General features: G+C 34.7%; 6 protein-coding genes across 7 annotated transcripts; 3 read left to right on the forward strand and 3 right to left on the reverse strand.

The window, feature by feature from the left end:
* Positions 1-2,781: 2,781 nt before the first annotated feature.
* On the forward strand, positions 2,782-4,753 carry LOC147941835 (cytochrome P450 71B6-like). Its single transcript, XM_087459643.1, has 2 exons — positions 2,782-3,790; positions 4,016-4,753. Exons 1-2 carry the CDS (start codon positions 2,879-2,881, stop codon positions 4,619-4,621), a joined length of 1,518 nt encoding a protein of 505 aa, XP_087315769.1. The 5' UTR covers positions 2,782-2,878; the 3' UTR covers positions 4,622-4,753.
* Positions 4,649-6,265, reverse strand: LOC147941836 (short-chain dehydrogenase/reductase 2b-like). Its single transcript, XM_087459645.1, has 5 exons — positions 5,979-6,265; positions 5,649-5,904; positions 5,483-5,548; positions 5,234-5,404; positions 4,649-5,137 (listed from the first exon to the last, which is right to left on the reverse strand). The coding sequence occupies exons 1-5, from the start codon at positions 5,996-5,998 to the stop codon at positions 4,757-4,759; spliced, it is 894 nt and encodes a 297-aa protein (XP_087315771.1). The 5' UTR covers positions 5,999-6,265; the 3' UTR covers positions 4,649-4,756.
* Positions 6,266-6,547: 282 nt separating this feature from the next.
* On the forward strand, positions 6,548-7,258 carry LOC147941837 (serine rich endogenous peptide 21). Its single transcript, XM_087459647.1, has 2 exons — positions 6,548-6,653; positions 7,038-7,258. Exons 1-2 carry the CDS (start codon positions 6,551-6,553, stop codon positions 7,130-7,132), a joined length of 198 nt encoding a protein of 65 aa, XP_087315773.1. The 5' UTR covers positions 6,548-6,550; the 3' UTR covers positions 7,133-7,258.
* Positions 7,259-7,560: 302 nt separating this feature from the next.
* On the reverse strand, positions 7,561-10,345 carry LOC147941838 (leucine aminopeptidase 1-like). Its single transcript, XM_087459646.1, has 10 exons — positions 10,080-10,345; positions 9,550-9,952; positions 9,272-9,466; positions 8,954-9,179; positions 8,742-8,868; positions 8,567-8,662; positions 8,402-8,479; positions 8,248-8,308; positions 7,960-8,147; positions 7,561-7,855 (listed from the first exon to the last, which is right to left on the reverse strand). The coding sequence occupies exons 1-10, from the start codon at positions 10,128-10,130 to the stop codon at positions 7,724-7,726; spliced, it is 1,557 nt and encodes a 518-aa protein (XP_087315772.1). The 5' UTR covers positions 10,131-10,345; the 3' UTR covers positions 7,561-7,723.
* A 5,708-nt stretch (positions 10,346-16,053) lies between these two features.
* Positions 16,054-17,526, forward strand: LOC104702936 (xylose isomerase-like). 2 transcript variants are annotated; one of them, XM_010418862.3, is made up of 4 exons: positions 16,054-16,298; positions 16,635-16,726; positions 16,915-17,071; positions 17,239-17,526. In XM_010418862.3, the coding sequence occupies exons 2-4, from the start codon at positions 16,710-16,712 to the stop codon at positions 17,302-17,304; spliced, it is 240 nt and encodes a 79-aa protein (XP_010417164.1). In that variant the 5' UTR covers positions 16,054-16,298; positions 16,635-16,709; the 3' UTR covers positions 17,305-17,526. The 2 variants fall into 2 exon arrangements, with proteins under 2 accessions (XP_010417164.1, XP_010417165.1); XM_010418863.3 differs by having other exon boundaries at positions 16,127-16,322.
* Positions 17,527-19,061: 1,535 nt separating this feature from the next.
* On the reverse strand, positions 19,062-22,272 carry LOC147941839 (uncharacterized). Its single transcript, XM_087458661.1, has 4 exons — positions 21,237-22,272; positions 21,117-21,194; positions 19,937-21,010; positions 19,062-19,708 (listed from the first exon to the last, which is right to left on the reverse strand). Exons 1-4 carry the CDS (start codon positions 22,270-22,272, stop codon positions 19,062-19,064), a joined length of 2,835 nt encoding a protein of 944 aa, XP_087314787.1.
* Between the last annotated feature and the right edge of the window lie 2,024 nt (positions 22,273-24,296).

Here is a 24,296-nt window from a genome sequence, read left to right on the forward strand (position 1 = left end):
AAGAGAGATGGTACAAAATAGTTATAAGAATTAAGAAATAACGAAATTATTAGAAACATTATTCCTCAGAATTGTTTATATGTAGAATATGTGCCGAACAGATGTTGAGTTTATATGTAATCAATGTTCCAGACAAAAAAAAAAAACAACAAATTTAACAAATCTTTAAAGGGTATGAGGTAGTTGAATGTTTTAACCCCTGTTTTAAAAATCTTTGTCTAGCACCGATTCCGCCCCGTAAAATTGTTAGGCCACCCTCTACGCCTCGATTAATGACTAATCTCCATCTAGCATCGATTATCCGATTATACTATCTAATCCGATTAATTCCCGCATAATTTTCTATAAACCGATTATTTTTGGAGCCAAATATAAATCAAATATATATATTTTTGTTATTTAGACATTTAAATTAAGAGTTTATGATGCTTTACAATAACTAATGTACAAACTTTTAACTAAAATCATAATTTTTTTCTTAATATTACGTTTTTATGTTTTAGACAATATTATAGCTTTATATTTTATTTGATATTTTTTTATCACATAAACATAATTATACATATATTTAGTACTATATATTTTTAATTTACTATTAATTTGATAAAATAACTCAAAAACTAGTCCTCGATTAATTCCCGTTTAATCTCTGATTTTCTTGCTAAACGCTAGGCCCACCCCGACCGCTCTACTAGCTGCTAGCGATTTCTAAAACAAGAGTTTTAACTAGATAACTTTTTCATTACAAATCGTTTAATTTCCTCTTGCACATTAAAGGACAGTCATCTCTGGCCCCCTCTTACAACTTAATAATATAATTTGGACATTGTTGATCTTTTAGGTTTAGCAGCTTAAGAACAAATGTTGATGGGTTTATTAAGCACATAGGCCCAGTATCATTTCTCCACCACTACGACCAAAAGACTTTCTTTCTTCTTCATTTCTCATCTATTCTTCTTTTTCTTCTATGTTCATACCAATCAAGCTCAAAGTTCAAAAATTAAAACCAAAATGCTCGAACAAAAGCTTTCACACAAACTAACAAGTAATTAAGAGATGATGATGTGTCATCTGGCTCCCTTCATTTTATTTTTATATTAGTAATGAACCTAACTGACTCTCAAAAACTAGTTCAAGGAAACATGATTGTCACATCACATATATACTACATAAGGATCTATCCCATCTATCGATGTGGGATATTCTAATAGTAGGATCTTCATGTAAAGAGCTACTATATGATACTTTGCACACACACACAAAACACTATATAATTATTCGCTATGTTTTTTAAACAGGGTCATCTATACAAAGGCTCCCTTCATTTTATTTTTATATTAGTAATGAACTTAACTCACTTCCAAAAGCTAGTTCAATGGAACAGGATTGTTACATCACATATATACTACATAAGGATCTATCCCATCTATCGATGTGGAATATTCTAATAGTAGGATCTTCATGTAAAGAGCTACTATATGATACTTTGCACACACAAAACACTATATAATTATTCGCTATGTTTTTTAAATAGAGTCGTTTGAACATGTTTTACGAAATTTCAAAAGTTATGAAAATTTTCAAATATATTTTTTATACATCCTAAAAAAATTTCCCTCGCTCATTAATAATATGAAATAATAAAGATAAAACCGGAATCTAGTTTTTAAAACAGAGATTTAGCTTCTAAAACTGGATTGAAAGTGTTTTTATCTTTTCTTCCTTAACGGCACTACGATTGACTGACTTTTTCCTCTACCCATCCATCTACCTTAAAATGTTAAAAATCGAAGCAAGTTGATTGAATTCAACCATATATGTTGTTAACTTTCCTAGAAAACTAAAATAGAGAAGAAAACTCTACCTACTTGGGACGGAATCGTCATCACGTTTATAACGCTAATACATAGTTACACCAAACATTTTATTTTATTGTAGTTCTAAACGATGCATTATTATTTTATCTAGCAAATGTTCGATAGCTACTTAGTTTTTTTCCCCCGTGTGGCTCAGAACATGGTTCCTCCTACGTTTCCAAAAGTTCTACCCAAAAAGGTATATTTTGCTTTCATCATCTTTACAATGCACATATTATAGAATATTGTGTATAAATGGGCAATCCAGTCCAAAACATGCAATAATTACTGAGACTAATTGGGGGCTAAAAATTGAGAACTGAAACCTTGATATATTGCAATTGTTAAATTCGCACATGTGATATTTACACCTTTTAAAAGACCACATTCTTATCCGTATTTACTATATGACATTATTTATTCAAGTTAAAAAGTTGTAACAATGACATAACGCAAAACTACAAAAGGATGATAAATATTATTTTCAGAGATGAGCAATAAAGAACATGAAATATATTATCTAAACTTATTAGGATTTTTATTGCATATAATTACAATAACAACTAATTCATAGTGTTTTAATGGTTGAAATACTCAATTTAGGATTACAAAGTCAAGATTTGAATCTTGAATCTTCTTACATTGATTTCAAAAATTCAATCATACTTGACTTGACTATTTAAAATAGTAACATGTATTGTATACAGTAGTGTTACGCATGCTCCGGAGACTAGTCCATAGTTCCATACTATACGAACTCCGGTGATTAATATACACTTTGGTTCAAGATTCCCTACAATGACCGTTCCTTTGGTCAATCATGTATACTAGAAAGTAAACGTCAAAAATGTCAGCTTGTGGTCGAAAAGTTCTTTTACAAACAAAAACTTAATTTAATAAAACGTCACATATATGATTTTTTTTTGTCGAGAAAACGTCACTTTTCTCTATTATATATGGTATGGTCACTCATACACATACCAAAACAAAATTAAAAAAGACGATAACAACAAAGAAAACAAATGTCGTTTCTCTCCTTGATCCCTATCTCCACTGAGTTGCTTCCATGGCTTCTTCTACTGTTTCTTCCTCCACTTCTTATCATCTTCCTTCTTCGTCGCTCCCCTAAAAACCTTCCACCATGTCCACCAAGATTACCTATCTTAGGAAACATCCACCAGCTCGGATCACTCCCTCACCGCACCCTAAGAGATCTCTCTCTCAAATACGGCCCCGTAATCACCGTCTACCTCGGAAGCGTCCGTACGGTGGTTGTGCACTCTCCAGAGACGGCGGAGGAAGTTTTAAAACTCCACGACTCGGAGTGTTGCACCCGTCCCAAGTTATCAATCACCAAGAGCTTTTTCTACGATGGGCTTGGTCTAGGGTTCACTCAATGGGGTGATTACTATAGAGAAGTTCGTAAACTCTGTGTTCTTGAACTTTTCTCGGTCAAACGAGCCAACTCGTTCCGGAACCTGAGAGACGAAGAGCTGAGTCGACTCATCAACTCGTTGTCTGACTCGGCGGCGTCTGGGACATCCGTTGATCTTAGCGGGAAGCTGATCAAGTTCGTCGCGAGCTTTACGTGTCGGATGGCTTTTGGGTTGAGTTTTCGCGGGAGTGATATGGACAACGAGAGGTTTATGGAGGTGTTCACGGAGGCGAACAGAGTGATCGGAAAATTCGCGGCGGCGGATATTTTCCCGGGGTTTGGTTGGATCTTGGATCGGATCAATGGGCTTGAATCTAGCCGGAGGAAGAGTTTTAAAGATCTTGATACGTTTTATCAGAAAGCTATTGTTGATCATAGGGAAAAGAAGAAGACTGAAGAACGTGAGGATTTGATTGACGTCTTGCTCAAGTTACAGAGTCAAGAAACCAAACTTGGTTCTAATAGGATCACTGATACACATATCAGAGCTATTCTTATGGTAAGTTTTCTTAATCTAGATTTTAGACATAAGCTCTGTTCGTGTTTGGCTTTTAAATGCCAACTCAGGATTAAATTGGCTTTTATATCATTTTTTAATGTGAATTGCATACTTTATCTTTTGGAAATTATATCCAAATGTTTGAAAAGTATAACATTTGATTAGGCATGTTTTGATAGAAAAATGAAGAAACTGAGTCTATGGAAACATTGTTTTTCATTTCAGGATTTGTTCGTAGCAGGAGTAGACACATCTGCAATCACTATGGATTGGACAATGGCAGAGCTTGCAAGACACCCAAGAGTGATGAAGAAGGTACAAGCTGAGATTCGTGAACACGTAGGAGACAAAGGTACAGTGACGTACGATGATCTCGAGAGTCTACCATACATGAAAATGGTGCTCAAGGAGACCTGGAGGTTACACGCACCGAGTCCAATCCTAATTCCTAGAGAAGCAATGACCAAATTCAAGATCAAAGGTTATGACATTTACCCTGGAATGCGTATTCATGTCAATGCATGGGCGATTGGACGTAGCGCTGATGTATGGAAGGATCCTGAAGAGTTTATCCCAGAGAGATTCATCGATAGCAATGTGGATAGTAAAGGGACCAGTTATGAGCTGTTGCCGTTTGGGAGTGGACGCAGAGGTTGTCCCGCGATGTTCGTGGGATTAAGTACGGTGGAGTACTCCTTGGCGAATCTTTTGTACCATTTTGATTGGAAAGTGACAGAGGAAGTGAGTATTGAAGAAGCACCTGGTCTCACTAGCCATAGGAAGCATCCCCTTCACCTTGTTCCTGTTAGTGTCATCAACCGCAAGCTTTAGAGTGTCTAAAACCCAAAACGCAATGAATAAGGATAAATAATGTTTCCCTTTTTGAATCTTTGATGCCTATGGCTCTTCAGACACTAATAATTTTATTTGTTCAGCTTTTAAATAATAATTCTCCATTACAAAGATTTAGAACTCTGAAACTTGGTGGCGATCAAAGAAACAACCAGAAGGAGATTCTTGATATGGAAGCAAAGCCAACCTCACAGGACTTGATGCTCCTTCTTCCACAGACAAAACTCCAGTCTTGAAATTCATATCCGTCTTAACAAATCCAGGACAAACCGAGTTTACACGAAACTCAGGATGTTTCTTCGCCAGGATCCTCGTGTAACCATTCAAACCGGCTTTCGAAACCACGTAAGCGGACATGACTTTAGCCCAATCTTTTTTCTTACCTGCATCTTCTTTCAAATCTTTGAGAAGTTGGTTGATGACTTCGTCGATTCTTTCCTCCGTGAGATTCTCTACGTCGCTCAGGATCCCTTTCGCCCATTCGTTTAGTACATTCTGATGATTAAACAAACATTTCATCAAATAGTAATGTAAAACAGAGTTTATCTTCCAACATCTCTCAAGCATTCTTGATATCAATTTCTTACATACCTTTACTTGACCCATGAAGGATGATACATTAACAATTCTTGGAGAATCAGATAACCGCAAAAGAGGAATCAACGCCTCACACATTCTCTTTGATCCATAATAGTTAATCTTGATGCATTCTTCAGCTAGCTCATACGTCTCTGTGATAGTTTCCTCCCACTTGAAACCTTCCTGCATTGTAGAAAATACTAAGAAAGCTTTAAACTTGACAAATATTTATCCAACTTAAACATGCACAAAGACACTTACTTTCCCAGTCCCAGCTCTTAAAGCATCAACATCAGTGATTACACCACCAACCCCTGCATTATTGATCTGTAAAAAACAATCAAAAGATCACTCAACATTACACAAAAACACCACATTCACTGTAATAAGAACAGAGTAATCAATAAAGATGAGAACAGACTCGTACCAAGATATCGAGTTTTCCGAATTGGGTTTTCACAAACTCAGCAAGAGAAGTGACACTAGCAGGATCAGAGACATCAAGCTGATGAAAGACGATGCTTTGATGATCAGAAACACCGAGCTCTTTCTTCGATGTCTCAACAGCTTCAAGTCCTCTTCTATCATCTCTAGATGTCAAAACAACCTTAATCCCCTTTTTTGCTAATTGTCTGCATATCTCCAATCCAATTCCTCTATTCCCTCCAGTAACTATAGCATATCTACATAACCCAGATCTAAAATCTGATAAATAAAACAGAATTAAATCAAGAACTAAGTGAAGATTGAGTCATACCTTGGTGTATTCTCAGCCATTTGCGAACCTATTTTTTTCTGGGTTTTTTACTTCAGACAAAATGTTTCAAACCAAATTGTGGAAGCCAGTGAAGCCACGTAGCTCAGAAATTGATGTTTCTTGCAAGTGTAAAGAGTGAGTGGCCTAACTAAATAAAAAGAATACAAAGAATTTAGATAATTATGCACTTGAAGGTAATTTAATCCCCTAGCGTAAACATATGACCATTTCTCCCCAAGTGTGAAAACCACTGAACTATAACCACTTAGTTTTGTTCTTCACATAACATATAAAATAGTTTTAAGGTGGACTAATTCATAGAAGACTTTTACATTTTCAAAAGTCACATACGCATTTTCATTCAGTCATATTAAAAATAAAACACAATTGAGCGAAATAAAAACAATAGGTACACATATGCTTTTTCATAGCACGCGGTACACACCAAACCAAATCATCTGACCTGGTTTTATTTATAAATAATAATATCGTGATACATGTGCTTCAGTTATCTCTCTATATAATGCACGAATTTACATTCTGAATTCATACTTTTTTCAATCAAACCCAAAATGTGTAAATTCGTCGTTTGCTTGCTAACTATGAGCATTCTCTTGCTCTCTGGACTATCAAACACAGCATTGGCCCGAGTACAATATGAATCTTCAAATCCAAGTAATTTTTTTGTTCCAAGCAATTTTGTATAAGTATGATCCGGTTTTGGCTTGATTGTAGTTCACTTTTTTTTGCCTTAGAAAATAGAGGTATTGAATGAAAATCGAATATTATTTAGTTTTGGTTATACTTTGGACTTTTGGTTTTAATTCCATGTTTGCTTTGTTATATATAAAGGATCTTTATAGAAAATGGTTATATATATATATATATATATATAAGTCGTCAAATTTACTTTAGTTTGAATTTTCATTGTAATTTCTCTGCATTTTGGCTTTTGTAATATTTATTCCGACACAATTCTTGTTAAATTTGGTACAATATACTGACTTTTAACATCAAAAATTGGTTTGTTAATTGTTTTTTTCTGTTGGAAAAATATAGGAAACGGGGTTTGGGATCACAAGAAGATCTTCAACTCTATGAAGGCTCGTGTAAGACCAAGTGTATCAACGCATGGACCTGGGCAAACCAATTAGGACTGGCCAAAATATATAGTCATAGTATAAGTAGAAAATAATTTATTCAAAATATATAAAAACTATTAAGAACATGTTATATGTTTTTAAAAGTACGTCGAAAATATGATCTAAATTATTTTATATGATTTTTTAGGATTAAAATTTTTATCTTTGTGATCGAGGAAAATCATGTTTTTTTAACACTCAATAGCAATCGATTTTGCTATTTTTTTTGACGGAAATGTTTGGTTTTACAGAATTAACATGACGGAAAATTTATATGATATAATTTTATAATTGTTGAAAGTCATGTTTTGTAACACTCAATAACAATCGATTTTGCTATTATACTTGGTTTTTTTTCTTTTTTTGGAAAAGAGTTTCAATTTTTGCATTTCAAATTATATGGTTCATCAATATTGGACTTCAAAAGTAGAAAGACAGTATTCGCAGGAAGAACCCCTTTATTCAATTTTTGAAGATTTTTACTGTTCAGAACCAAGTAAGAACATCTAAAAACACCGCAACTTTTGAGACCTTTATTAAAAAACCAGCAATCACTTCAACACCCGAAAAACTCAACGGTCTCTCTTTCTCTCTAGGTTTCATTCACGAAGATGAATTCTTCTGCACCCATTCGACAAGTGTAGCAACACCAAACCCTGTCCCAGACTTCTTCTTCTCGCTCCACACTGGTCCAGCCATATCTATATGCATCCACTGAACCTTCTCGCTCACAAACTGACATATACCGCGAAAATAGAGGATGGCTTAGTTACTTTTCACCAATTCGTTTTCTCCGAAATCATGTATGTATAGACTTTAAAAAAAGACTTTGTTTTCACCTGTTTCAAGAAGAGCGCTGCGGTGATGGAACCTCCTGCACGCCCCCCTGTGTTGACCATATCCGCAACTCCAGACTTCATCATCTCCCAATAGCTATCTTCCAATGGCATCCTCCACAGCTTCTCTCCACTTCTCTCTGATGCAGATTCCACTTCCTTTGCAAGCTCGTCGCTAGGTGTATAGATAGCTATCAAGTAAAAAGAACACCGAACCATAATCATGAACCAATATTTGAACAAAAGCAAGACAAAGATGAATAGTTTTTGCAGGGATATTGAGCTATGTACCTGCCATTGATGGTCCAAGAGCAACAACACAGGCCCCAGTCAATGTAGCGAGGTCAACAATCTGCAAGTTATTTCACAAATGTTTAAGTGAAAAGGTAAATATTAACAGAAACAAGCTCCTTCAGCTTCTTTTATTAATAAAGCAATGCAATACCTTGTCAACGCCCTGGTTACAAGCATACACTAGAGCATCTGCAAGTGTTAGACGACCTTCAGCATCTGTGTTGTTGACCTACACACACCATTCACCAACAATTACCATGGCATATGAAAACAGACAAAAGCTCAAACCTGAGGGAAGGAAAAAATGATTAAATACCTCAATGGTCTTTCCATTTGAGGCTGTGATGACATCTCCAGGTCTCATTCCGGTTCCACTAATCATATTCTCACAGGCTGCAACGATGAAATGAACCTGGTTGTGGAAAGAAAAATTGTTTAGTTGCGTTAAAAAAAACTCAAGCGTTTAGAAGAATCTGATGGGAGAAACTTGCCTCAACACCAGGAGGCTTAATCTCAGCAATAGCTTTCGCAGCGCCAAAAACAGCAGCTGAACCGCCCATGTCTAATTTCATGAGCTCAATTAAGCAGCCAGGTCCAGTCTTAATGTTGTAGCCACCACTGTGAACACAAGACTTTCGATCAACAACCACTTAAATAACAAGAAACTAGACACAATACATATGAGTAATGACATGGTGATTACCTGTCAAAGGTCAATCCTTTTCCAACAAGAGCAAGTTTGGTCTTAACAGAGCCACTCGGAGGTTTATAGACAAGGTGGATGAAATGAGGGGGATTAGCAGACGCAGCAGCAACAGCTAGATAAGAACCCATCTTCAACTCTTTGCATTGCTCTTCGTTCAGGATGTTTGCAGTGAAGACATCACTATAACTAGAAGCCAATTTCGCTGCTTCCTCAGCTAGTACAGCTGAAAAGATACAAAACCATAACCAGATTAGGACAACTCAGCAAAGCCAAAAAACATGACAATGTTTAAGACCATGAATGACAAATTCATACCAGGAGTAAGCACATTGGCAGGAGAATTAGTGAGTTCTCTCCCGAAAATCACACCGTAAGAAACATCTTCAGCATACTTCAGCTTCTTCTCTAGCTCAGGACCAGTTCCAAATCCAATGATATCAACAGACTTCAAAGATGGTTTCTTTGATTCAGACTTATACCTACTATCTTCAAACAAACCAAGCACTATGCCTATAGACACAAACACCCAAAATCAATTCCAAAACCGTAATAAACAAGACTCAAAAACTTCACTTGTTACTAATTAAAGTTACCTGAAGCTAAAGCTGATGCAGAACTAATCTTAGATTCATCAGAAACACTTGAAGCAAGCACAACAGCGACACTACTAGATTGAGAAGCTTTAGAAACTGTAACTACAGCATCACCAAGGCTATGAAAAGCTGATGGAACAGATTGTCCAAGACCGATCAAAGCGATTCGCTTTGCTCCAAGACCCGGAAGCCTAAGAACAGTTGACTGACCAGGTTTACCGTTGAAATCCTCCTCGGACGAGACTTGAGCTAAGAGTCCACTCAAGTGATCATCGAGCTTGTTCAAGATCGGATTTTTAAACTTTGAGCTCTCGTCTTTAGTCAAATCTTTATCAGTCACACAAACTACGAGTACATCTCCTTTCCATTCAATTACATCGATCTCCTTAGCAGTGAACGAGATCTGCAGAGTCGTCATCAAAAAATCAAAACTTTGAACTCGATTGATCAAAGGAATAAAGCTAATCTACGGATCATTGAAATAGATACAAAACCCATCTCAAATCAGTCAGAGTAAAGCAAAAACAAACCTTGTGAGGCTCAGTGGAGTTGGGTTGAGTGAGGCCGAGTGTATGACCCATGGTTATGGCTATTGATGAACAATTGAGAGCTCTAAGGAGAAGGAAGACGAAGTAGAGAACATTGAAAGTGACGGTCTTTCAAAGGCGTATATATAGATGGTACCGTGTGTTCACTTGTTAGGTGTGATTTAAACACATGTGCGATTTGTGTGTCAGTGAGTTAAATGGTTTTATATTCTTTTTTTTTTTGGATGTTGTTAATTTTGTAAATCCATGGTCGAAGATAGTAATAACCAAAAAGTTATAGTAGATGGTGCTATTCTCAGCAGCCCTTCCCAAACATTTGTCCATGGGATGTGCAGGAGTTTTAGCCTCGATCATGTTGAACTGCTCTCATTTCTTTTCTACTACCGAGCTTTGTTGCTTCTGATTGGCCATTTTTTGGCATTGTTTCCGTCAATCGTTCGTCATTTCCGTCAAGTGTAGTTGTCTTCCTTCATTTGGCACTTAAATATTTTGGACGGTGGTAAACGGTGTAGTGGCGATGACATGCTACTTGAAAGTTTTGCTCCATGTTTTGTTCTCGTATACCTTATGTCATTGGCTTAAAGATTGTTTGGAGGTGGCTTCCAAATTCCAAACAGTTTCTTTACTATTCTACAAGAAAGTCCATGAGACATTGGTTGAGTCATGAGCTGACAAGTAGAACTCTTTTTAAGAGTTTGTCTGTACGTGCCACTAGGATCACAAGTGGGACATTGGTGTCAAAAAGGTCTTTGTTTCGTGTTTCTTATGTTGTTAGGCCTTATTTAGTACTCTTCCATCTAGGGTGTAAGATATGGTTTCTCTAGCTATTAGACTAGATATATGGCAAACGGTTGATGGGGAAGATATATAATTAGAAACTGAGATAGAGTGAAACTCCAGAGTTGGGATCAAGCCCAAAGGACTGAAGGTTGGTGCTGAGGAATGACACAATTTGCTAAATCTATGATATGGATAGTTAGACTTGAAGTGAGTTGGATATCCATCTTTCTTGTAGCATTGATCGATAACATGAACAACACGACCAAAAAACATGTGAATTAACTAGTCTATCTTATATTAAGAATCTTTAGCATACTAATTTGCAAGAAGAATTAGTTTGAAGCTGATCAGGCTTCATTAGGATAATATTGAACATGTATGGATGAGAAACTTGAAAGGCTGATAGGAAGGTAGTCTAACAGCTTTTTGTTTCTCTTCTTGGTTATAAAGTAGACAATAACACTATTCATTTATTTCTCAGCTACCAAATCTTGAATAGTATACGAAGTAGTTTGAAATCTAGCTAGCTAACTCTTTCCATAGAGATTGAGTTTGAGTATGGTAAGATGAGAGACACCTATAGCATGATCGGTCTTTAATTAGTTTTAACTTTTAAGTGGCCCAAAAGCACACCTATAGCATGTTCTATACATTAACTATAAAACAAATTAACATTAAAACATTAAAAAACGGGGAAATTACCAATATAAGTACACCAACTCTTTTTTGGAAAGAAAAAACACATTGAACTAGTCAAACATCTTTGCAGATAGAAGACATCGCATAGATGTTCGGGACTGATGCATCCGCAAAGGCAGGGATTTTCAGGCGTTACAAAAGTTTTTTGGAGCTGATAAACATACAACTTAATTACTAAGGTATTCTGGACTCTTAACTTTGTGCTTAAATGTTGAGTAAGGTGCATCGTTTTAGGTGCAGAACAACATTAGGAAATATCTTAGTTTACTTTTATCTCTCGTGTTCCTGTTTTTCTTTATTGGATGCCTAATCAATTCCACTATTTTTTTTCTCTTTTTTTGTCAACGAACGGTATAATTGGTACAAAGCTAAGGGCATAATATTAAAAATGATAGATCGTCGACTTATGGATGGACAATCTTCTACGCCATCTAAATCTTGGAGGCAAGTTTTAAATAATCAAAGATAAACCAACCTACATGGCTGAAAGAACACTAGAAAAAAAGGAAAATAAGAACATAAAATCAAGTTAATGGCTCCGATTGGTAACCACATTTAACAGAAGCGGTTAAAAAATTTATAGCGGTTATAGAGAAGGTGGTTAAAAAGATAGCAGATGGAAAAGATGGTACTGTAAAAGAAAGCGGTTGAGTATTTAGTTTGATTGGTAACATTGTAGCGGTTGAATAGTATAAAGAATAATAAATTATAAAAATTGATATTTGTTTAGTTAAAAGATGAAAAAATAGATTAATAAAATTTCATCTAATTCAAAATATAAAATATTAATATATTTAAATAATACTAAGGAAATTATCAAATGTGATATTAACAAAATTATCAAATGTTTAGTTTAAATCTCCACTATATTATATTAAAAAAAATCATAATTTCCATTGAAAAAAGCAAGTTACTATTCAAATCATAATCTTGACTTAATATTTGTTGCTATTTCTTCTCAATTTTTTTTTTAAGGTTAATAAACCAAAAAGCATAGAAATATAAACTATGCAACTTTTTGTGAAAAAAAAAATATTGTGCAACCTCCTTATAATACAAACATAACACAAACGTTGGTTTTTGTTAGTGGTTAGAATTAGTGTTTGCAACCACTAAAAAGAGGCTCTAACCGCCTTCTTCAATCGCTTGTTTCAACCATGATATTCAACCGCCTTCTTCAATCGATTTGTTGATTGGTGATCATTAGAGCAGTTCGTTTGTAAACGAGGATTTTAGTTGCTTCTAATCAGACCCAATAATATCTAACTTTGAACCCTTTAATTGATATCCACTTGTCCTCCAAAAGTCTTGGGATTCAGTTTGTTGTTCGAGTTGTCCATCTTGGGGCTTTGAAAATCATAAAGTATATATATTTTATGGTTTTTTCCTGATTCGTAAACGGATACTTTTGTTTTAGAACAAAATATTAGAGATATTATTATGTGTCTACAGAAAAAATATTAGCATCAATACAATAAAAGTAGAAAGGATTGTTCTTCAGTGTTAAGACCATTTATAAAGGGCATGTTGAATTATTTATTCAACAGTTTAATAGAAGCAATGAGGGTGTTGAAAGTTAAAAAAACATTACGTGGATTAAAAATAGTTGAATTTTTTCGACATGTTGAGAAAACAAAATCTGGGACCCCAGATGCCATATGTCATCGTCTGAATGGAGTAAGCAGTGTGTGGTGTGCACTCACGGTAAAACTCATGAAATAAGAAATAAACTATCTCATTTATTTAGAATTTTAAAGATTCTTTTCCCCTCCTAACTATTTGACATCAATTAAATTATAATAAACTATTTTATTTTGTATTTTTGTTTATCTCAAACATTATCATTTTTTGTATTTTATAAATAGAGACTTGTTTCACTTAATTTGGACAATAAAAAAAATCCATCTTTTTACTATAATTCTGTTGGTTATCCTTTAATAAACTATTATTTAATTTTAATCAGTAAATGTTATTAATTAATCAAAAACAAAAACATAAAGAAGATAAAATATAAAATAAAAATAGAAGGGTAGCCGGTAAGTTAAACATAACTATTGGAGAAAGTAAAAATTGAGAGGGTATTGAATTATTATGCGGAAGAAAGAGAAAATGAGGTGGAAGAAAAAATGATGATGTGGAGTAAAAAATAAGCTGTTAAAAACTTAAACCAATGTACATAGTCTAACACATCAGTTTTTTAGTTAAAGGAGGAGCTGACACATCAACTTATTTGCTTACCAATGAAAACATTTCATTAATACATTTCATATCTCTCGGCCAATAATAATTAATTCCTGTTCCACATCAGTATTTCTAGATTTTTAAGAACTAACACATCATTTAAATTATGTAACCAATTAAATTATAAGAAATAATAAAAATCATCAATAATTTTGGAAAATAAATGTTTAAATTTATAGCTTAAACCATTTATAATTTTCAAAAATATAATAATATCAACTAATTATATTAATCATTGTATATCGTATCAATATTTTCCAAAAACAAAGGTTTAAAATTATAGCTTAAATTTAAATTAAATTAATAAATCATTTCTTATTTTTAAAAATATACTAATGTTAACCAAGTATAATAATAATATTTTCCAAAAACAAAGGTTTAAAATTATATCTTAAAATTAAAACAAATTAATAAATCATTTATAACTTTTAAAAATATACTAATGTTAACCAAGTATAATAATAATATTTTCCAAAAACAAAGGTTTAAAATTATAGCTTAAAATTAAAATAAATTAATAAATCATTTATAACTTTAAAAAATATACTAATGTTAACCAAGTATAATAATAAAATCAATTCAACATAAGTATCATATTAGTAAAGTATAATATTAGTCAAATATAAAATATAATACAAATAAAATAATAATATAATATAAATAGAATATAAATTAAGATTAACCACGAATAACACAAACCAAACTAAAGTAAAACTATGTATGTGTATATTGACTTACATGGAACTATTATCAAACAAAACAAAACAATTAGTTTTTAAAAAAAAAAGAAATAAATAACTTCTCTCAGAACAAAAAAAAACTATATAAAAATTATGTGATTAAATTTGTATAAACTACAAAAATAATACACCATAAAATCAAGCTACACTAATATATCTCCCACAACAAGTAAATAAAATAAAATTTGAGATTAGTGTTGATAGTGATTTTATATATAAGAACACCAACTAATGATAAATTGAACAATATTTAAGTTCCAGAATTGAAGGTTTTAAATTTTAGTTTAAAATCAGTGACTTAAAAATTACTTTGAAAATCAACCTAATTGCTATGCTATTCAACATAAGTATAATAATATGAGAAAATGTTAGTAATATCCTTTTATAGATACTACTTCTCAAAAATATCATTTTTTTGGTTATTTTCATTTTTGTCCTCTTTTGCATAATTACAATGTGTTAAATTGATTTGTAGATTTTTTTAGTTTTTGATTCTCTATTTTACCTGGGTGTATAGTTTTAAGAAGTATGATTTAGTATTTGGAGTCTATAGTTTATAATTTAGTCATTTTGTATATTGAAAGAATGTATTATTAAAAATTGACAATAAGAGAAAGTATTTTTGCAAAATGGTATTTTTACAAATTCTCTTAATAATATTAAATAATACACAAAACGAGACTAAAGTAAAAATATGTCTATGTACTTTTACAAATAATAACTTTTATAGCAAGAAAAAAATACTATATAACAATTCTGTGGTTAAATTTGTATAAACCGCAAAAATAAAAATACCACAAATTCAAACTACACTAATATATCTCTCACAAAAGGTATATAAAAAATAAGAACATACATTAGGTTTAGTTAGGCTATTTGGGATTTGTCTATTTTGTTATTTTTTTATTAGTGCATTGTTATATCTTATTATTGGATAAACCATTGTTTTCACAATTAATCTAATTTCAAAAAAAAAATCAATAATTTGATATATCTAAAAATAGTTATAAAAAGTATTCCGCAGCACAGCGCGGATCTAACCTAGTGAATTATTAATAAATATATGCGAGTAAAAATAAAAATAGGATATTTAGCAAGTCAACTTTTCATTAGGTATCTATTTTTGGGGTATCCGTTATTTACGGGCCTTAGTAAGAATAATTTTTTTAGTTACCCTTAAAGTCAAGTCGAGTAAAATTATCTCACAATTCAATAGTATCCATCCCGTGGCCAGCCCTACTATTACTTCCTTACGGAAAGGGAGGCTCTGAAACATATGGTAAATGAGATGAGCTATCAATTTCACTCAGCCCAACAATACCAAAAATTGGCCCATTAAATTATTTAAAATATGATAACCACAAGAAAGCGTGTTAACAACTTAGAGCTTCTCCAACCAACGGGGGGATTTAGCATGCCTCTTATGTTATAATTGGGCAAAAAAATAAATCAAAAACACAGAAAAGAATAAGAGGCAGTTCTAATTTCGTGTCAGCGTCTAGTTCGCTGATGTTTTAATACTTAAAAAAAAATATATATATATATATATCGACTCATTTTCTTCTTCCTTCTCTCTCTTACCCGATAATATCTCTGCAAGGCGAGATCGACCTTCTCTGCTTAATCGGAGGAGATGGATAGTTATCTGAGGTGATCGGACGTTTTATAATCATCTCCACCGTCGCCGACTGTCAATGTCGACTGTGGTGCAGCTAATCGGCCAGTCGATTCATGGAAAACGGTGAGTCTCCTTCACCAAACTTGGGTAATTCACTGAACTCTTTATTATGAGTGAGACTATAGATTTTGTCTTCTGGGTCTTCTTCATCTGAGTAATTTAAAATTAGTTATCAATTGGATTGTAATCTAGTTGATTGATTTTACTGTCGATACTATCAAAGTTGAAGCCTTTCTAACTTATAAAATCAGGGTTCTCTTGTGTCTCGCTATAGATAAGCGAAGATAATGCTGGTGGATCGAGGTTCTGGATAATTAGGTTTCGTGATTGAAAGTTTGTTACTTGTTTCTATTTAATTGGGAGTTACTGTGAGTGACTTTGTGGGTTTTTGTGATGCAGTGAGAGCTAACTTTGAGTTCTTAAAGAAACTTGGTGTTGAATGGTGGTGTTTCCATGACAGAGATATAGCACCTGATGGCAGTACACTTGAGGTAATAACTCCAGCTTCTTACATTGTGTGATTGAAACTACAGTTGGCTTTATTGCTTTGTGTTAAAAGACCGTATATGATATTTGGTCCTTGGACCTTGTAATTCTTTTGCAGCTTGCATCTTTGTTTTGCTCTTGTTGGCCTAATGTTGACTTGTTCTATAACCTGTTTATTCTCATTTATCTGCAGGAATCTAACAAAAACTTGGAGTTACGCTGCTGCTCAAGTGAAGAAGGCAATGGAGGTGACACATTACTTGGGCCGTGAAAACTACGTTTTCTGGGGTGGCCGTGAAGGTTATCAGACGCTCTTGAACACTGACATGGGAAAAGAGCTTTATCATCTGGTAAGTATCTCAAAAACTATAAGAAATGTATTGACTACTCCATAGTGATCTAGTAATGCATCTGAGTTCTTGTGATGGGTGTATAATTTATTTATCTCAACTCATTAAAAATGTGATCACTGATCAGTTTCTCTCAACCTCTCTTTTATATTGTTTCTTGTGATCAGTTTGGTCAGGGAGACCATGGTAGACTTGTGATCAGTTTGGTCGGGTCAACAAATGGCAACAACTAGAGAATTCAAGCAAGATGATTTGATTGAACATATATGGCAAAAGTTTGGCGCAAATCAAGGTTACAATCAAGATTACAACTAATCTATTATCACATTTATGATTTGTATTCCTATTTTTACTATGCTTTTATAATTTGTTAAGTTTAAAACTTAATGTTTAAAAATTTATGAAATGCTATTATTTCTCATTTTTATACAATTTAAAATATTTAAACATTCAAAGTAATTATGTTTTACTTAAATTATTTTCATTTCATAAATAATATTTTTGACAAATATTATTTTTTTCAAAATTAAGAATTCCAATAAGAGCTTCACTATTGGAGGAGCAAAATTTTAATTACTCTTTCACAAGTTCTTATTTTTAAAAAGTACAAAATATATTCTTAAAAAATTTAAAAACCTTAAAATAACATCCTCACCGTTGGAGAAGCTCTTACAAGCATGAGAATATACAAGAAGAAAAAAAAAGTACAAGAATTTATCCTAGGTAAATACAAACTTATAATTGAGCATCTTCAACATACGATACATCGTTTGTCTCCAACTATAACATTGCAATGAAATTCAAATGTAGAAATCTTGAAATTTTGGTTGTTGCTCATTTTCCTCTCAATATGGCGTATTTAGTGTTGCTCGTTACATCTTTTAGGTGATCTCAACTCTTTTTTAATGTTGGAAACTGTAAAATAATTACTAAGTTAATAATCAAAGGAGTTTCACTATAGATAGTCAAAGCTAGTTCTTCATTTCTTTCATATATAAATCATAACAAAGTCCCCCTATTATTTTCATCACTCAATTTTTTGTTTTTTCATAACAATATAGCTACATCATGACGATCAAGAAAATACTTTTTGTTCTAGTAACCCTTTGTGTTACTGTTTCTGTTATTGCTCAACTACCACAATTGCCGATACCTTTCCCTTTTCCTCTTCAGCACTCGGCCTTCGGTATACCAGGTTGATAAAAAAAAACAAAATGTTGGTCATCCGTAATAAATATTTCTGGCTGCATTGTGGAAATCTTTCAATCTATATTAATCGGCAGCTTTGGCAACATTAGTCCAGCATGTTGCAAGCTTTTCTTGAAGGCGAAACTAACTGCATGCCAAATCTACTATTTAATCCGTTTTTTCCCTCCTATGTTGAAACAAGAATGTTCCCGAATTGCTTCCACTTTCCTCCTATCAATACATAAAATTATTTAGAATAATGGCTCTAAGTATTTCCTATTTAGTTTAAGTTGTTCTTTGAATCAATACAATAAGAACAAAACAAAGTATCTACTACTAGTTCAAGTTAATTCCAAAATGTACGTAATAAGAAGTTGAATAATAATAATAGTGGCACTTTTTTTTTTTGCTAACCATTTGAAGTACTATGTCTTCTTCAATACTTCCTAAACCATTCACTTCAATGCTCAATAATTAAACGATGAATGAGTCTGAAAGATAGGGCTCGATTGATTTATTTCATTGAACTTAGTGGAGGAAAAGAAATAGAAGCTCGATACATTGATCACTTTTATTTATTTTGACTCTTTTTTTTTTTTTGATCAACTGATTATATATTGATATGTACAAAGGAAAATACAGAGAGCCCAGCTATAACCCTGACTTGAGAAAAGTCAGCCAAAAAATCAGATCTATGCATCTACCAACACCCACCCAAAGATCTACCCAGAACCACCTTATACACCAGGATTTTACAAAAGAATAACTCTTTGAAAGAGTCAAAGTTTGTTGCAGATATAAATCAAAAGGAGGAGAAACCTCTCTCATCCCTGAACACCTCCTCAAGCCACCCCGGAAAGCTACTAGCCACATAAGATTGTACCAAACCTTGACTTAAAACATTTTGGGCGATGAGATTAGCTCCTCTATTTGCTAACAACCCTTCAAAAACCATACTCCACTCCACGACACCACACAAAGCCCCAAGAATTTCAGTAGACTGAAACCTAAAAGATGGCCATGCTTGAGGCCTGTTAATGATTCCCACCAGCAAAACATCATCCATCGCAAACATCACTTTGTTCATTTTGTGACTTGCCATACTCTCCACTACCCACACCAAACAAATAACCTGAGCTTCCAACCTGGTCCTAATATTCGTGAACGCTCTTCTACTATGCAACATTACTTGACCCAACTCATCTCTTAGAACCCAAGCCCCTCCTACCAAACCCTTCTCCTTTGACCAACAAATTCCAATGTTGCATTTAACCCAATCCTTTGAAGGAGGTCTCCACTCCGAACTTTGAGAAGGAACTGGATTGCTGCTGACTGAATCACCTCCCGATCCGGGAGCCATTCTTTCACCTTCAACCACTTGAACTGCACACCAGTCTTCGACATCTTTCCTTACTTTCTCAATCGTTTCCAAAGCAGAAAACCTTTTACCTTAAAAAAAGAGCAGATTTCTGTTTTTCCAGAGTCTCCAAATGATCCAAGGAAAACTTCTTCTTAATTCAGTAGGCCAATTCCTATTATCTCTGTTTATCAAAAAATGATAAATATTAGAGAAAAGAGATCCTTGATCTAAGCCTAATGCAGGCGCCGGGAGATCAGATAAGGCCCACACTTGTCTCGAGAAAGAACAACCAAAGAGAACATGATGAATGGATTCACCCTCCAAACCACAAGTTTGACATCTATTATCAACCTTCATTCCTCTACAAGATAAGAGATCCATTACCGGAACAGCACCACTCAAGATCTTCCACAAGAAAACTTTAATTTTAGGTTCAGTCTTGAGTTTCCAAACCTGAGTTGCAAGCCAGTAACCAGACTTCACCGAGTAGGATCCACTCTTATTATGCTTCCATATCCAAAAATCCTCCATAGACACTACCGGTTTATGCTCTCTTATTCTAGCCACATCCTCCGGATAAAATTGTTCTTCTAACTTATCAATTTCCCAATCTCTCCTGACAATATCAATCATATCACTAACCAACAAATCAATGTTAATTATGGGATTCTTTATCCAAGGAGCTAGCATCCCATTATCATCTAACCAAGGATCCAACCAAACTCGAATACTCTTCCCATTCCCCAGTCTCTTTACTAGCCCTTGAGTTAAAAGATCTCTACCATGAAGCAAACTTCTCCAACCAAACGAAGGTCTTGGACCAAGCGCACTATGAAGAAAATCATCTTCAGGAAAATATCTACTTTTGATAACCCTTGAAAAGAGACAGTTTGGGTTTTGCAATAACCTCCAGGCTTGCTTGGCTAACAAAGCGTGGTTGAATAGACCTATGTCCCTGAAGCCGAGACCTCCTTGATGTTTAGGTAAGCACAATTTCTCCCAGCTTATCCAATGGATCTTCCTCAAATGCTCACAAGAACTCCACCAATAGTCAGCCATAGCACTAGCCAAATTACTACAAGTAGATTTTGGTAGTTTAAAACATGACATAGCAAAAACTGGCATTGCCATAGCCACTGCTTTGAGCATGATCTCTTTTCCTCCTTGAGATAAAGATTTTGAGGACCAAGATGAGAGTTTTCCTTTTAGTCCGTCTTTGATGAAATCCAACATCTCCACCTTAGATCCACTAAAACATTCTGGTAATCCTAAGTAAGTGTCTGCTCCTCTTTCATTCACAATTCCAAGAGTAGCCTTAACCTCCAACTTAATATTTTCAGACACTTTAGAACCGAATGTGATTGAAGACTTACTCAAATTGATCGTCTGCCCTGTAGCCGCCCCATACATAGCAAGAATATTATGCAACACTAGAGACTGCTCTTTATTAGCCTTACAGATGGAAAGACTATCATCTGCAAAGAGGAGATGATGAACAAATTGGCCCTTGATCCGAGAACTGCATCCCATTGAGAAGACCATACTGCTGCACTTTATTTAGTAAATGAGATAAGCCTACAATACACAAAACAAAGAGGAAAGGACACAATGGATCACCTTGACGCAATCCTCTTTCTGGAATGATCATACCAAATGGTTTGTCATTAATCAGAACAGCATAAGTCACTGATGACACACACATCAACATCCATTCAATCCATCTTTGATGAAACCCCAAAGCTGAAAGGAGAGCTCTAAGATAACTCCATTCTAGTCGATCATAAGCCTTGGACATATCAGTTTTCACCGCCATATACTCCTTAGCAAAATAGTCTTTTGTTTTTAGAGAGTGCACTATATCATGTGCCACCAAAATATTATCAGAAATTAACCTCTCAGGAACAAAAGCAGTTTGGTTTTCTGAGACGATCTGATCCAAAAAGGGCTTTAATCTCTTTACCAAAACCTTGGAAACAATCTTGTATAGCATTGAACAGAGACTAATAGGCCTTAAATCTGACATCACTTCTGGATGTATTGTCTTAGGCAGAAGACATAAATGCGTGTAATTCCACTCAACAGACATCACTCCAGTTTCAAACACTTTTTTTACCTCGATAGTCACCTGAGTTCCAACAATATCCCAATAATGCTGAAAGAAAAAACCCGACATTCCATCTGGACCAGGAGCACTTGAGGGTTTAATTGAGAAAACTGCTTCTTTAATCTCCTCTGATGAGACTTCTTTAACCAAAAACTCATTCATGTGCTCAGAAACTTTTATCGGAAACCCTTCAAACCACTGAGAGAAACTAGTAGGGTTCAAAGATTTGAACAAATCATTGAAATATGCTAAAGCGACTTCTCCTTTTGCCCCTTCAGAGAATTGTTCATTCCCATTGATGTCCAAGAGCTTATTAATGCGTTTTTTTCCACTGTTGTTCTTCACAGAATCATGGAAAAATTTAGTATTTCTATCACCACAATGCATCCACTTCTCTCTACTTCTCTGCCTCCAGTAGACTTCCTCTTCCCAATAAGCTTTAGCCAATTCCTTTTTAAGGAAAAAGATTTGGTAGAATCTAGGAGTTAAGGCTGATTGTTCTTCTTCTAAAGCTCTTTCTATCTTATGAATGTTGTCTTTTGCATTCATATTATTCTCTCTTTTTCACCCACTAAGAGCTCTTCTGCAAATTCTCAAACGCTCAACAACATTGGAATTAACTTCTACCACTCTAGACTTCCAAGCTTGCAAGATAGTCTCTTCAACCCTAGGTTTATTCAGAAACCTAATATCAAACCGAAACTGACCTCTGTATGAATCTTGAGATGCCATCAGATTAACCAAGATTGGTCTGTGATCAGACCCTCTCATTTCCAGAAATTGTTGATTTGAAGCAGGGAATTTCTTAAACCATTCTTTATTACCAAAAGCCCTATCCAATCTACTCTGAATCCATAAGTCATATCTCCTACCAGTCCAGGTAAATCTATTTCCTTAACTAACCAATTCCACCATCCCATACACTTCATGCATATCCTTGAAAGGCTTAAAATAAGACTCACACCTTTTAGGCCCTCCAATTTTTTTCCCATTATGCAAAATGTCATTAAAATCCGCCACCATACACCAACTCTCCCTTCTACCTACTCTGATTCTACTCAATCTTTCCCAAACCACCTTTCTTTTCTTAAAATCTGGATCCCCATAAACACAAGACAAAAAGAAATTCACCGCACTAAACTGAACTTGTAGATCAACCAAATTCTTATCAGCCAATTTGATATCCACCTTCACACTTGCCTTCCACAAGATAGCCAAGCCTCCACACTTCCCTACTGGTTCTATGATAAGAAAAAGACTCTCTTTTTATTATCTGTGAACGAATGAATGTTTGATACAAAGAGTAACCGAATGTAACTAGAGAACTCTAGACGCAGCTAGAAAATATTCTCTCCAACGAAGACTCATATGTCTCGTTTCCTCACAACAAACAACATGAACTTCTCTATATTACAAAGACAGTTTATATAACAAATCAATCTTGTACGCATGTGTCTCCCTCCAAGTCCGCACGTGCTGTAGCCACTCTGTTCTTCCTTCTAGTGTATACCTGTAAAGGCTTATCAAATACCCCCCCCCCTTCGAAATGAATCTTGTCCTCAAGCGCTAAATCAGGAAATTGTTTCTTCAGCTCCTTGCAGATTTCCCACGAGTTTTCCTGCTCTGGCAAACCCTTCCAACGAACCAATGCTTCTAACACGCCATCATCATTGTAACGAGTTTCCAATACTTCTTCCAGCTCAAGAACCATCTCCTCATTCTCATTGAATAGATCGGGAAGAGGAATTACCTGATGGCGTTCGCCTAGAACCTTTTTAAGTTGAGACACATGAAACACCGGATGTATCTTCGATCCATCTGGGAGTTTTAAACGATACGCGGCCTTCCCAATTCTTTCCATAATCTCATACGGGCCAAAAAACTTAGCTGCTAACTTCTGACAAGCTCTTTTGGTCACTGAATGCTGCCTGTAAGGTCTCAACTTTAAGAAAACCCATGTTCCCACCTCATATTCAACATCCCTTCTATGCTTGTCAGCATTATTTTTCATCAGTTGCTGCGCATGAGTGAGGTGACTCTTGATCTGCGATAGCATCATATCACGTTCCTTCATCATTCTTTCTAGTTCCACGACTTTGGTTGAGTGTTCCTCGAATCGTAGAATAGCTGGAGGATCTTTCCCATACATGACGCGGAATGGAGAAGTCTTCAGAGACGTGTGATACGAAGAATTGTACCACAACTCAGCCCATGACAAATATTGATGCCATGTCTTAGGGTGAGCCGTTGCCAAACATCTAGGATAAGTCTCTAAGCTTCGATTCAACACTTCTGTCTGACCATCCGTTTGAGGGTGAAATGCAGTGCTATACTTGAGTTTAGTGCCCGACAGTTTGAAGCAGACCTTCCAGAAGGCAATTAAGAAAGTACTACCTCGGTCAGAAATGATGGAAGCAGGATAACCGTGTAGCTTGACTACTTCTTTGATAAACAATTTGGCTACGTCTGCAGCTTCAAACGGGTGTTTCAAACCCAGAAAATGGCTATATTTACTCAATTTATCCACAATCACCAGAATGACATTTTTACCTTTTGAAGTAGGCAAACCCTCT

Source organism: Camelina sativa, chromosome 7 (assembly GCF_030686135.1).
Source record: "Camelina sativa cultivar CO46 ecotype springtype chromosome 7, ASM3068613v1".
In the NCBI taxonomy this organism is placed as follows: Eukaryota; Viridiplantae; Streptophyta; class Magnoliopsida; order Brassicales; family Brassicaceae; genus Camelina; species Camelina sativa.